This window comes from Grammomys surdaster, unplaced genomic scaffold (assembly GCF_004785775.1).
Source record: "Grammomys surdaster isolate TR1022 unplaced genomic scaffold, NIH_TR_1.0 125606, whole genome shotgun sequence".
In the NCBI taxonomy this organism is placed as follows: Eukaryota; Metazoa; Chordata; class Mammalia; order Rodentia; family Muridae; genus Grammomys; species Grammomys surdaster.
In genome coordinates this window covers 1749889-1763669 of record NW_021620449.1, presented here as the reverse complement: position 1 = coordinate 1763669, position 13781 = coordinate 1749889, and the positions used below count along the sequence as shown (strand labels likewise).

Genomic DNA, 13781 nt, shown 5'->3' with positions numbered 1-13781 from the left:
CATGTGTCAGGGATTGCTCTTCCCCCCCCCCCCCCACCGCCCAGTCGCCCCACCGGCCCCGTCTCGTCAGATGGCCTGACCTGCGGAGAGCCAGTTAGAGGTTGCCACGTCCTAAGCGGGCTTTAGGCTCTATTTAAGGGCTGGGGTTTTGGCCCTCGGGCTCCTCCTCCTTTTCTCCCCCAGATGAAGCTTATGCTCTCCCTCTCAAGACGCATTAAAGCTAGAACTGCAGAAGGATCCTGTGTGTGCCGCGTCATTCCTGCTGGCGGGAGGTAGCGCGGGACACACACCCGGCTATTTTTTGAGGCAAGGTCTCTTGCTGAACCTGGTGCTCACTGATTTGTCAAGACTAGCTGGCTAGGAAGCCTCAGGGTCTTCCTGTCTCTGCTTCTGCAAGTGGTGGGATTACAGGTGTGTGTCAGCAAGGCCAGCTTTTGTCCCTGGGATCCACACTCATGTCCTTATGTCTACATGGGACTGAACTATCTCACCAGCTCCTATTAGGTGATAATGTACAGTACGAAAGAGTTTCTTCTCTCTCTCTCTGAATAGCTAACTAGTTATTATGAGCACTACTTTAGTGAGTTGTTATAATTACCATCACCTTTTGTTCTGATGTTCAACCAACCTGAATTCAAGGCCAGCCTGGTCTACAGAGCAAGTTTCAGGACAGCCAAGGCTATACAGAGAAACACTGTTTCAAAAAACCAAAAACATCACCAGACGTGGCCTGTAAGAGCCACTCACACTGGCTTCCTTCTCTTGGTCCTTTGATGTATTTCCACTGAGCACTTCCTTATTTCAGCAGAAGATGCTCCAGTTTCCTCTTTCATGCCCTAGAGCAACCTCGCCATCAGCCATTTCTCCAAGGAGAAAAGGTGTGGCTGAATTCATCCTGGTGCTCGACCTGTCTGCTTCAGTGGAAGAATGTGTCACAGTTTCCAGCTCTTGTGTCCTGTTTCCTGCATTTTCAGATGAGAGCCACGGAGTCAATGCAGAGTTTTCTGATGCTCTGTTAGTCTCTAGTCACTTGTACTCAACTCCAGGGATGTGGGGACCTCAGGGTTTCAAGGACTCTCTTCTTGGACTCTGCTCAACTGCAAAAGGCTAGGTGGCTGACACAGTCTTTGGAGAAGGGGGTGGAAGCAGATGCCACAGTCTTTGGTGATGGCTACCAGGAAGGCCATTTGGAAATAAAGCTGCTTTGGCTGCCAGCAGAGTTCCTGTCTCAGAGGGGACCCTGGCAGATGGTGACCCGTCCCCCTGGCAGATGGCGACAAGCCTGTTCTTACCGGCATATCCCTGCCGTTGCTCTTCCTTCTTAGAAATAGAGGGTTTATTCAGCTACAATTTGTTACCATGGGCTGTCCTAAAAGGATGAAGGAAAATTCAAGAGACTGCCAGGGGCCAGTTGGATTTGAAAAGTTTGTATTCAGTACAGCAGACACTCTTGGCTACAAAGAACAGTTTTTAGATGTGAAGGCAGCAGGGAAAGAGAAATAAATAGTAGGGACAGAGAACTGCCCCATGGGAGATGACAGCCAGGCTCAAAAAACTCTCCACCAAATGGGCCAAGCAAAACAGCCAGTGAGACAGGCCTGCACCCGGAATGCTAACCGTCAAGAGTGGATTCCGGGAAGGTGGTAACCTGGTTCAGCCAGCGACTCACAGATGAGACGGTGAGCCGTTTGTAAGGAAGGACTGAGTCTGTAGACTGAACGAAAGCTGAGCTCATGTGTCACTAGCCACAGAGGTCCAGCAAGAAACACAACTGACAGCTCTTTTTGGGGAAAGCTGACCATAGCAGGAAAGGCTTTCCCAGGGCCGGGCACACAGGTCTTCCTAGTGATTGACAACAGTCCTTTCTATTGTTCCATGGGGTGGGCGTCATTTCCTCCAGGACCCCATGATGTTTTACATAGGATTCATCAGCCATTCGTTTCTTCATAGACAGAGAGGGTGTGAAATATGTAGGATGGTATCTGTGAAATTCATGAAAGGCGATTGGGAAGACGGCGCGTTTTCACATAAGCCTAGGGGTCAGGATGTTCTGGCTGTGAAATGTCTCCCTCAGACTCAAGTTCTGCAACTTATTGTTCTACTTCTTTGAGATCTGGGGAAGGTGTGGCTACTTCAGCCACCCGGGGCCACTGCCATAACTTGTTATGCCTTTCCTGCCGAGGCAGGCCAAAACCCTTTCAAATCTCAAGCCAGGGCTGGTGAGACGACACAGTGGTTAAAGGCGTTTGCAACATAACCTGATGACCATCTTCAATCCCTAGGACACACAGAGGGAAAGAGACCCAACTTAACAAGGGTTGTCCTCAGACCTGAGGCACGTATGCTCCCCACACACTAAAATAAATGAATAATTGGATAAATAAACAAGTGTCAAAAAAATCATAGGCCCAAACGAATCTTTTTAGTCTGTGTCAGGTGAGCACTATGGAGGTAACTTATATCCTGCAACTGTAGAGAAAGCTAAAAGTGTGGAGGCCTGTGGAGGGGAACAGACCCAGGAGAGCCCAGTGTCTCGGGCAGAGGTCAGCCAGGGCTTGACAGAGAGCTGAGACGGCAGGACCTGTGTGCTCCATTTCCTGTATACTGAAGACCTCACCACACAGCTGTGGGACCTGGGGATTCTGTAAGACGGTGACTTGATAACAACCTTCCTCTGACCACTGCCTCTGAGTGGCCTGAGATGCTGGCCATTACATGGTGGGTAACTGTAGAGAACTGGAAGCTCAGGCTCCTGGTGACTTGTCTTGAAGGACCCCATTGAAACTGACAAATGACAGGAGTTGCAAAACCAATGGGGTTGGATTTGTGTGACTCTTGTCCTGACCTTTTTCAAGCCCTCTATAAATCTGATCCATATTCGATTACCTTTGGATAAGCAGCCCCTGCCTGGCTACTGAGGTAGACACAGCTAGTAAGCTGTCTGGATTATACTAGCCTGTCTTCTGGAGTCTTCCAGGTCATTCCCTGAAGAAAATTGAGAGCAGGGAAGACTCTTTGGCAGAACTTTTGGGAAGATTATTTTGGGCAAGAGACTTTGAGGTCTTTCCAGACATTCCAAATGAAGCCTCTGAGGCCAGTCATGTTAGCTCAAGCGTGTCTATGGGACCCAAGGGACACAGCTTGTCCATAAAGCAGCCTTGTGACCAGCCTGATGGTGGCTTTTTAAAGAAGGGGTTGGAGCAGAGGCACAGTAAGGTTGGAGTCTTTTTTTCCTCCTTCCCTTCTCCCTTGCTCCTGCCCTGCTTGCTTTGGACCAAAGTCCACTGTAGCTGTCTTCAGACACCCATATGAGGGCATCAGATCTCACTAAGGATGGTTGTGAGCCACCATGTGGTTGCTGGGATTTGAACTCATGACCTTGAAGAACAGTCGGTGCTCTTAATCACTGAGCCATCTCATCAGCTGAGGTTGGAGTCTCTAAGCCCAGTAACGTGTTGACAGAAAGAAGCTCTAAAGAGGTCATTTATAAGGAACAAAAGAAGGGACCTTTTTGTGTAAGGCCTGGTCTACAGAGCGAGTTCCAGGACAGCCAGATCCCCAAAATAAGATAAAACTAAATAAAGATAAACAAAAAAGAGGAAACTGTATTATCCCTATTGTTAACACCAGTCTTCTTTGTTCAGGGCTCGCCACTGTTTGGCTGGAGATCTGCTTTGTGTCTTCTGATTTCCCTTTTCCCCCATGACTCACTCTCTTCTGCAGTTACCTTAGATTTCAAGGAAGATAGGACTGATATGTGACAAGAGAAATCACTAACCCCTGTGCCCCCACCACACATCCAAGCAACCGCTGGGCCTCCAAGATGAGATCAATGGCATCTCAAGATGGGAACAGACCCCAAAGCAGGAGTGAACAGGAATCATCTCATGGGAACCAGTGTCCCCACAAGTGATGACAACTTCTCTAGAACTCTGTGATATCAGTTGACAGATTGGGTCACAGGCCTGACTAGATTGCCTGTTGTCATCTGAGCAAACCCAACTCCCTTTTTGTCTCCTTTTTCCTATTAACCCCCTGAAGATTACCTGACTTGTGTGACTGAGCCCCTTTAACTGTCTTTCCCAACATGATCACAAGTAAAAGTTAACGGGACATGAGAAAGGTCAAAAGCCCAACATTTCCCAGCTCTGGTTTACATCTCTCACTGGCTGAGAGTCAAGAATTCCAATACAGCTGATCAAACTGCTTGCAAAGGAATCTCATAGACAAGAGTATGACCCATGCTTACAGCACTGGGACCAAAGGTGTGTGCCACCACACCCAGGTCGTAAGTTTTGTTCTTAAATTATTTTCACATTTGTCTATTTTGTGTATATGTATCCACATGTGAGTGTGGACATCACAGGTCAATGTAAAGTGTCTCTGAATTATTCTGTACCCATTTTTAAAAGACTTGTGTGCCTGGTGCCTCTAGGGGGCAGAAGAGGGCATCTGAGCCCCTGGAATGGGAGTTATGTAAGTTACCATTTGGGTGCCAGGACCTGAAACTTAGGTCCTCTGCAAAAACAGCAAATACTGTTTGCTGGGCCATCTCTTTAGCCCCAAGATTAAATTTTAATATTGTGTGTGTGTGTGCGTGTGCTCGCATGCCCGTGTGTGCCTGAGACCAGAGGACTGTGAATTCCTTGGAACTGGAGTTATAGGTGGCTGTGTGAGCTGCCATGTGGGTGCTAGAAGCCAAATCAGTGCTTTAACCACCGAGGCATCTTTTCAACCCCCTCTCCCCCAACACAGACACACATAGTCCCACTATGTATCCCAAGCTGACTCCTGTCTCAGAATCTTCAGTGCTGAGATAAGAGATACGAGCTATAATACCTGGCTTTTGATGCTCCTTTGGGGGTGTGGGGGTGCTCTGAGAATGTAGCTCAGCAGGTAGAATGTTTGCATAGAGCACACGAAGTCCTGGATTTGGTCTTCAGTACCACATAAAACAAACTGGTGGTACATTTCTCTAGCTCAGGAAACTGAAAGATCCAAAATTCAAGGCCAGCCTGGGCTACATTCAAAATGAGACCATGTTTCAAAAAAATAAAAAAAAGGAGGGCTGGAGAGATGGCTCAGAGGTTAAGGGCACTGTCTGGGGGAAAAAAAATCTGTTTGCTCTTGCAGAGGTCCTGAGTTCAATTCTCAGCAACAGCATGGTAGCTCATAACCAACCATGAAATCTGGTGTCCTCTTCTGGCCCACAGGCAGAATTCTGGATACGTAGTAAATAAATCATATGTAAAAAAGAAAAAAAAATACAACTTGAAGATCCACCAGATTCTTGGTGTTTATCTGGCTTGTTGCCATGTTCCTTATGAAAACACATTAAACATGTATTCTCACCATGGAGAATTTGAAAGTATGGGGGGGGGAGGCCACCCACCACAACAAACTATTTTTAAACTTACCACATAGACATAGACACTACTCACATTTTGATCAACATTTCCTATTTTTACTGTGCATATTCATGAACAATATATTATAAAGACTGTCTTGACAACATATGGTTTTATAATCTGGTTTACTACTACAATAATAAACATTTTCTTTCCTCCACAACAGTTGATGTAATTGCATAGCTTAGGGAAAGCCGTTGTAATTTTACAGAAGAGATTTAGCTGTTAGGGTTTTCTGTGAGAGAGTATTGCCATTCAGTCTTTGCAGACCTGGGACATTAACATAACCCAGAACATAACATCAGAACATAACCCAGGTTGGCCATGAACTCTCCCTCTGCACAGACCCTTGCTACTTCTACAACTCCCTTGTAGTAAGATGCTTACCTCATGAGTGCTGGGATTAAAGCCACAATACCTGGCTCATTAACTTTCTTTTAAGATAATTGTTTTCCTTCCTTGTTTTTCTGAGACAGGGTGTCTTTGTATAGGCCTAGCTGTCCTGGAACTCAGAAATACACCTGCCTCTGCCTGATTTAAGGTAGGCAGCACCACCTCCCTGCCTAAAGATAACAACTTCTTAGCTGTATTCACCTATTCTGGATTTACTTCCAGTTGCACATTAGGATTTAATAATCTTCAGAACTGTTTAGAGATGTAACCTGATGTTACAGCACTTTGCACACACGCCATGAGTTTACAACCAGCACATCCAGAAAGAGGGGCCGTGCAGAGGTAAGGCCTAGTTAGTGTTTTGAGGGGTAATGTTAGGGACTTTCTATGAGCATTACTTAAGATGAATGATGTCTTTGTTACGACACTGGCACAGAATTCACGTGACACCTATACTTTCACTTCTAGAAAAAGGCAGATGCCAGCTAGGATAAAAGTGGTTGGCACAGACGGTGTTTGCCGCAGAGTCCCGGATGCTTGGAGATCCTGGTCCATCACATGACCATCTGAAAGGTTGAGATGTTCGGTCATTAAAGGAAGTCCCTCCAGCAGTTTACCCTGCTGACTTCACTGCCTGAACTCATGCCTGTCTATAAGATCCAGAACTCTGCTGGGCCTAATTCTATGAGGACAGTGTACTTACCTACAGGATCAACAGTAGCCACATGACACTCTAACATCAAAACCACAGACCTACTGTTAACTGACTTCCCTGGACACTTTCTTTCTTTCTTCCTTCTTCCTTCCTTTCTTTCTTTCCCCAAGACAGGGTTTCTCTGTGTAGTCCTGGCTGTCCTGGAACTCACTCTGTAGACCAGTCTGGCCTCAAACTCAGAAATCCTCCTGCCTCTGCCTCCCAAGTGCTGGGATTAAAGGCGTGCAACACCACTACCTGGCTTCCTGGATACTTTCTATTCCAGTGTTGGTGCAGATCTTGATTAGGCTCTGGTAAGGGAACAATACATCTCAGGACCTAAATTCCAGGAAGCAAATATGGCCCCTGTTCATCTAATCACTCTACCGTCATTTGCTAATCTATGCACAACACCCAGGATGCAATGGTAAAGACACCGACCCTCTACTGGGGGGTAATAGGGCTCCAGCTTGTACCAGATGACACAACAGTCTCATTTGCTCAATGAACTTGCATAGTCAATTATAAGCGTCCAGATACGAGACGCTCAAATAAAGCCCCAGCCACGTGGGGTGGGGCCATCACTAGTTTCCCTGCTCTCTTCTATGTCCTGAGCCCCTTGTCATTATCTCCTCAGAGCTGTAAGATGAAGGGTGCTGTGACCAGCTACCACAGCCTTTAGGATTCGGGAAGAACCAGTAGTCATGGTAGCTCATGTATTGGGGGTGGGATGGGGTGGGATGGGGCGGGATGGGGCAGAAGCAGGCGGATCTCTGAGTTCTGGGTCAGCCAGGGTTACATGGTAAGACCTTGTCTGAAAAGGTCACCAGTGGGGTCAAAGTGCTTGTAGATCCCAGGCTAGTGGTGTATTCTTGGATCAGTCAGCTTAGACTGTAGAGTAAATTCTAGGCCAGCCTGGGATACAGAATAAGATACTTTATCAAAAATAAAACAAAACAGTCGGGCGGTGGTGGTGCACGCCTTTAATCCCAGCACTTGGGAGGCAGAGGCAGGCGGATTTCTGAGTTCGAGGCCAGACTGGTCTACAGAGTGAGTTCCAGGACAGCCAGGGCTACACAGAGAAACCCTGTCTCGGAAAACCAAAAACAGAGGTAAAGGAGGGATTAGTTGTAGGGTTGGATTCTAACTAAATGGCCACCCTCAAGTCTGTTGGGAATCTCTAGCCAGAGGGAAAGACAGCAGAAAGCACTTCTTCGTGTCTAAATGGCTAGAGGTCTTTTTCTGTTCACTGTCTCCAGCAGAAGCCCACTGACTATCAGTCTCAAGTAGACTTGAGGGAACTCTGTAGGTAGTGGGATGGTAGGAGCCTATGGAGTGTCCTTCAGCCAGGACTCCACACCGCCTAAAGATCCACTGGATCAGGGATCGCACACCAACAACTCCGAACACCGGGGGATCATTCCCCCCTCTAAGCTAGAGCTTTAGGAACATTCCCCAGTGGCCTTGCATCTGAGGGCATGTCCACTAAGAACCCCACATCTGAATAACTTGTGCCTGAGGGAGCACCCCCAAGGATCCCATAATGTTAGAACCTCATACACTTAAGGTATCATCCATCAGTGACCCTGGGTCACCACGATGCACAATCAAAGAATTCTTTCCCAGGGTTTCTAGCTAAGGGAGCATTCCCTAAGGGCCCAGTGCCTGAGAGAGCACCTGCAAAGGATTCCTAGGTTGTATGCCCCTGGTGTCTTTATGCTATTTTATAAGCAGAGGTCTGGCTGTCTGGCAGGTCCTGTCAGGCAATGAAGAAGGCTCTGGCAGAACAGGAGGTAGAAAGGGAGTCCCTTGGGTATCTGAAGGACCTGAAAGAATTAAAGAAAGAGGGACAGCTGCTTACCACAGCCAGGTAGAAAGGTTTGAGGAAAACAGTGGAGCTGTCCTTGCCAGCATCTGCACAGCGAACACTTCTTGGGCAGCCAGGTGCCATGGAGGATAGACCCACAGTGCCTGAGAGAGAAGAGACAACATCCACTGTCAGGAAATTCCTGTCCCCCCCTTCCTTCCCATCATCCAGCCCTGTTCACTCCAACAGCGCTTACTCTTTGCGTTCATCATGTTCACAGTTGCGTCCATAGAAGAAAGGAGGACAGGCACAGAAGGACCCCAGGATGCAGGTCCCTCCATTCAGACAGCAAGTTCTATTAAGCAACTTACCTGAAATGTAAGAGAAGTCATGGGGCAGGTGGAGGAATGAAAAGCCCATAGGCAAAGGTTCATGTAGCACACTGGCATTCACTCCCCATAGTACTCTGAAGGGCTTGGAGAGGCACAGGGGCACATGACTCTATCTTTCAGGGAAATAACTTTCATGTTCGAACCAGGTTGGCTACCTGGTCTGATGCTTACCAGGTCCCATCATGAAGTGGCATCAGGAGAGAAACTGAATTATAAAGGATGTCACACACACACACACACACACACACCTCACTCACTGTTATGTCAAGGTAGTACAACCCACCTAGTTGCTAACTCATGCATCGTGTCTCTTGGGGTAAGTGCTAAAAGGTCAGAGATCAAGGGCCATGACCGAGACGGATTAAGGCAAAAGTCTTACTACTCTGTATCCTCATGGAAGGCACGAACTGGGAAGACCGATCGCGATCGCGTACTGCAGGTTCTTTCTGGTCCCAAATGCTGTTATCTCTGATGGTGAGGTATCTCTGAGACGGAATAGCCAGCTCACGGCGGCCCATCCCTGTATTATGTATTTTAGGCCACATAAAACATTGTTGGTGTTCATAAGAAAAACACCTCCCCCCATCATCCACCAACAAGTAGGGGCTTGCCTACGACTCCGTGCTCAGGAGGAGGAGGAGGGATGCAGTTAGAGGTGAGACTGAGTGGCCCTGTCGCAAAGCACTAAGGACTGTGGATGAAGCTCAACGGCAGTGTACTAAGTGAGCCTAAGGTTTATTAATGCTGACGCAGAGGTGGGAGTGGGGCGGAGGGTAATCTGGGAGTATGTCCAATAAGTGCAAAGTCTGGATTAAATCCACAGTACCACATGAACAACAATGACAACAAAAGTTGCTGGTCAAAAACAAACAAACAAAACAAAAACAAAACCTCAGCCAGATTTGGCAGTGAACTTGGGAGGCAGAGGCAGGAGAATCAGAAGTTCAAGCTCAACCTTGGTTGTATTCTGAGTTCCTAGGCAGCCTGGGATACAAGATCTTAACCAAAGCCCAAGAAAAAAGTGTATTGGTGTGCGCGCCTTTGGTGTGTGTGTGTGTGTGTGTGTGTGTGTGTGTGTATACAAAGCTCACTGGAGATGATATTAGCTCCGGGACTGGAGGAGGCAGGAGGAGCAGGGGTCCCGGGACGGCCTGGGTTCTGTGACATCCAGTCTCAAAACCCTGAACCCCAACCATACAGTGGTGCCACGCGAATTTAATCCTAGAGCTCCAGAGGCAGAGGCAAGTGGATCTCTGAGTACAAGGCCAGCCTGGTCTACAGAGTGAGTTCCAAGGCAACCTGGGTTATACAGAGAAATCCTGTCTTGAAGACCCAGCCCCCCCCCCCAAAAAAAGACAAAACCCTGAACCACAAACAAAAGGAAACTCACCAGCAACGAGTCCAAGTTCAAATGCATTGGAAATGGCCACAAGTAAAAGCACACTGGGAGAAGGAAATTGGACATCAGTTAGCAAACCAAGCAGGAAATTGGAGACTGCAGCATGAGGGCACAGGCCACGAAGGAGAACATGAACAGCGCCACCTCACTGCCTCCAGTAACAAAACTGGACAGAAGTTCCCTCTTTTAAAAAGCCACGTGTTGGACTGTAGAGATGGCTCAGAGGTTAAGAGCACACTGCCTGCCCTTCCAGAGGTCCTGAGTTCATCAGCAACTACATAATGGCTCATACCCATCTGAAATCTGGTGCCCTCTTCTGGGCTGCAAGGATACATGCGGACAGAATGCAGTATACATAATAAATAAATCTTTTTAAAAAGCCACATGTTGATGACTTTATAGAGGACTGATATTTGTGACTGTAGAGCATTGGAATGCTGCACGCTAGCAACCCAAATTATCCTGGGCTATGTTTAACGAGCATGTGATGGCTGTTTACCATGAACCTGTGTATGTGACTTAATATCCTTTTGGCAGTCACATAAAAACTGCCTGGACGAAGCAGAGTAGGCAGATCACAGCTCCAGAGAAAACTAAGGCTGGAACCCAACCTGATGTCTTCACTGGCACACAGTTAATGGTTACATTCTTTACATGTATACAGTTAACGTACACAAATCAGACTTACACTTTCTTTTGTTCTGGGACTACCAAGGAGCTCATGTAACCTCTTCCATGTTCATTTAGGGTAATATGAATCCCTGTCCCCAAACCATGGTCATCCCTACATGGCTCAGAATAAACTCTCTGACCCTTCGGAGCAAGGGCTGTGTTTTGCATTAACTATTCAAAACAAGTCCCCAACATCCAATATTTCATCATGTATATTCCTTAGGCCCCACCCTTACACACAAGTACTTATAAAACTAAATAGCTAAACAATTCTACGTTGCATACGCTGCATATTTTTTCACGGCGCATTGTTTGCATATATAAATTTTTAAGTGGCTGTATGGATTGGGGCTGGAGTAGATTTGCCTACCATGTGCAAGTGGTTTAATGCCCAGCACCACTGGGAAAAACCTATTCTGTCATTTGAAATGGTTCCAAGTTCAATTGGCTTGTTATTCTTAATGTTTTCTTAAGTATTTAATGTCTTCACCATTAACTTTTAGAGGCAGTCTTAATTCCGCTGTAATATTAATATTATTTATGCAAGAGAAGGAAAGCATTATTTCTCTGGCAGTCATCAGCATGATTGATGAGATGAACCCCTTTACCACCTGAGATGGATGCCTAGGACCCAAAGGATCCGATTCCAGTAAACCATCGCCTAACCTCCACTCTCACGTACACATACGTACACACACACACACACACACAGAGAGACATAAAAAAATTGATATTTTAAGAAGCAGATGGCAGCCGGGCGGTGGTGGCGCACGCCTTTAATCCCAGCACTTGGGAGGCAGAGGCAGGTGGATTTCTGAGTTCCAGGCTAGCCTGGTCTACAGAGTGAGTTCCAGGACAGCTAGGGCTACATAGGCTACATAGAGAAACCTTGTCTCGAAAAAACCAAAAAAAAAAAAAAAAAAAAAAGAAGAAGAAAAAGAAGAAGCAGATGGCAAAGTAGTATGTATCTAACTATACAGTTCTAGGTTCTTCAGGGAAAGCAGCAATGTTCCTGACAACCTTTTAAGGTTCAAGCAAAGTAAAATCAGAGAGGCTTAAAACATGATTTTTCGGAAGTGGCTATCTCCAGCAATCAAAAAGTCAAGGTTAGCTCATACCTGGTTGAGAAGTACCCCATCTTCCACGGCTTGTAAAAACGTTGGAGGAAAATACAAGAAAGACAGTATTAGCAAATGGCGTCAGTTCATAGAACTAGTCCCAAAACACCCAAAGTCTAATTTCACAAAATGAAAAAGGCAGATTAAAAAGGAAGAGATGCCGGATGAGAAAGGCGCCTGTCCTGTCCGGGAGAGTCTGTGGGAAGTTAGCAGCCAAGATCTCGGTGTAGATCAGTGGGGGATGGGACCTCTTCTTCCTATAAAAGGTTTGCGATAGAGAAAGCACTTCCGAGGAATATTCCTCCCTTCACAAGGTGTATGGGCGGACCCTCAGGTGGGCGGGGAGACGGGAGCCTACTACGCCCATTACTAGGCCCTGAAGCTGCAAGTCCCAGAGATAAACTTGGTTAACTAGAACTGTCTGGTTATATGCAAATTTTCACCTCTCTTGAGAAAGGGAGTTGAAGAGTCTAGTTATTTTACCAAGGTGGTCAAACACGAAAGTAATTAGGAAAGTCTAAACACCATGTATAAATGTACAGGTATTTGATACTTCATTATCAACATTTGTTATTTTGTTTTGTTTTCGAGAGTTTCTCTCTGTAGACCAGGCTGGCCTCGAACCCAGGAGGTCTCTCTGCCCCTGCCTCCCGAATGCTGGGATTAAAGGCATACCACCGCCAGGGTAACTGCCCAATTTTAACTCTGCATTTGCGTTCATCCGAACACCCAGTGGAGCCGGGTGCTGGAGGCCGTGAAAGCTTGGGTAGCTAGGGAAGCTGCGCCGACAGCCGGCGAGGACTTGTTTGCGTGTGGTGCAAGGTCAAGGTCGGGAGGGATTTGAGTCTGGGTTTGGGCTCCTGGCGTCTGGATTGCAAGCGCTGGCCCGGAGCCTGCGGGTGGGCGCGGGGGCGAGCGGCTGCCTGAAGCTTAAATCTGTGGCTTCAGCAGCACTATTGGAGGTCACTTGGTTCTTCCGGGTCCTCAGACCAACCCAGTGTGTTACGTAGATAATCTGCAGTTTACTAGTTTAATTTTTTGGTGGGCGGATGGGGAGGGCCTTGACTTGTAAGTGGAGCTGTACCTCTCTGTTGCTAGATGGCACAACCCGCAGAGAAACAGATCCGTGTGTGATACATACGGATATACATCGCACATTGTTATATAGATCACAACAGTTGGACATGGTAGCACAGGCCCGTGATTCTTAGGACTTGAGAGGTGGAGGAGGAGGGCTGAAGTCAGAAGCCAGCCTGGCCTTCAGGGTGAATTTAAAGCCAGCCTGTGCTGCAGGGCAAAACTACTTTTCGTTTCCTCCTTCCTTTCTTTTGAGGGTCTCAAGATCAGGCTGGCATGAAACTTGGCGACCTTCTGCTACCGTTTACGCACAAATTCCGAGGTTACAAGCACGTATCACCCGGCACAGCTAAAACCCAACCTCGAAATAACCAAACCAACAGCCCACCCCCACCTTCGCCAAAGGCTTCGACGGTGATTTACTTCCGTTCTAGTCCTCTGGGAAGACCTAGACAGGCCCAGGAATTCACACCCAGTCTCTTTACCCTCTCCCCCTTTCCCTCCCATCCCCAGGCACAAAGAGCTTCCAGCCACTTTTCCAGTTCCTGAAACACTGGGGGGTGGGAATGGGGCGGGGGAGGGGAGGAATCTGTTATTTCCGAGAAGGCTGGGGCTCCTTCATTAACAAACTAATGGCTGTTTTCACTGTGACCTTGACAAACAGAAAGAGGTGTGAATACACTAGTTCCCTGTTGGGGTCTGAAAGACCAGATTCCTGCTTACAGACCGGAGGAACGGCGTAGGGATTAGGAGGGGGACTACTTTTGTTTCCGTGTGGTTTATGTTTTCTTCTTATGTAGCCTAAAGGAATTGTTTTATTC

The 13781-nt window shown here is 47.2% G+C and overlaps 1 protein-coding gene across 1 annotated transcript; it reads right to left on the bottom strand.

Moving 5' to 3' along the window:
- Nucleotides 1-6251: 6251 nt before the first annotated feature.
- Tdgf1 (teratocarcinoma-derived growth factor 1) lies at nucleotides 6252-11903 on the bottom strand. Its single transcript, XM_028787049.1, has 6 exons — nucleotides 11884-11903; nucleotides 10081-10137; nucleotides 9074-9177; nucleotides 8559-8673; nucleotides 8357-8466; nucleotides 6252-6367 (listed from the first exon to the last, which is right to left on the bottom strand). The coding sequence occupies exons 1-6, from the start codon at nucleotides 11901-11903 to the stop codon at nucleotides 6252-6254; spliced, it is 522 nt and encodes a 173-aa protein (XP_028642882.1).
- Nucleotides 11904-13781: the final 1878 nt, after the last annotated feature.

Coding starts and splice junctions, on each gene's coding strand:
- Tdgf1 (XM_028787049.1), bottom strand. CDS start 11,903: ATGGGGTACTTCTCAACCAG. Junction 8,674..9,073: donor TTCCATGAGGATACAGAGTA/GTAAGACTTTTG, acceptor CTTACATTTCAG/GTAAGTTGCTTAATAGAACT. Junction 8,467..8,558: donor GAACATGATGAACGCAAAGA/GTAAGCGCTGTT, acceptor CTTCTCTCTCAG/GCACTGTGGGTCTATCCTCC.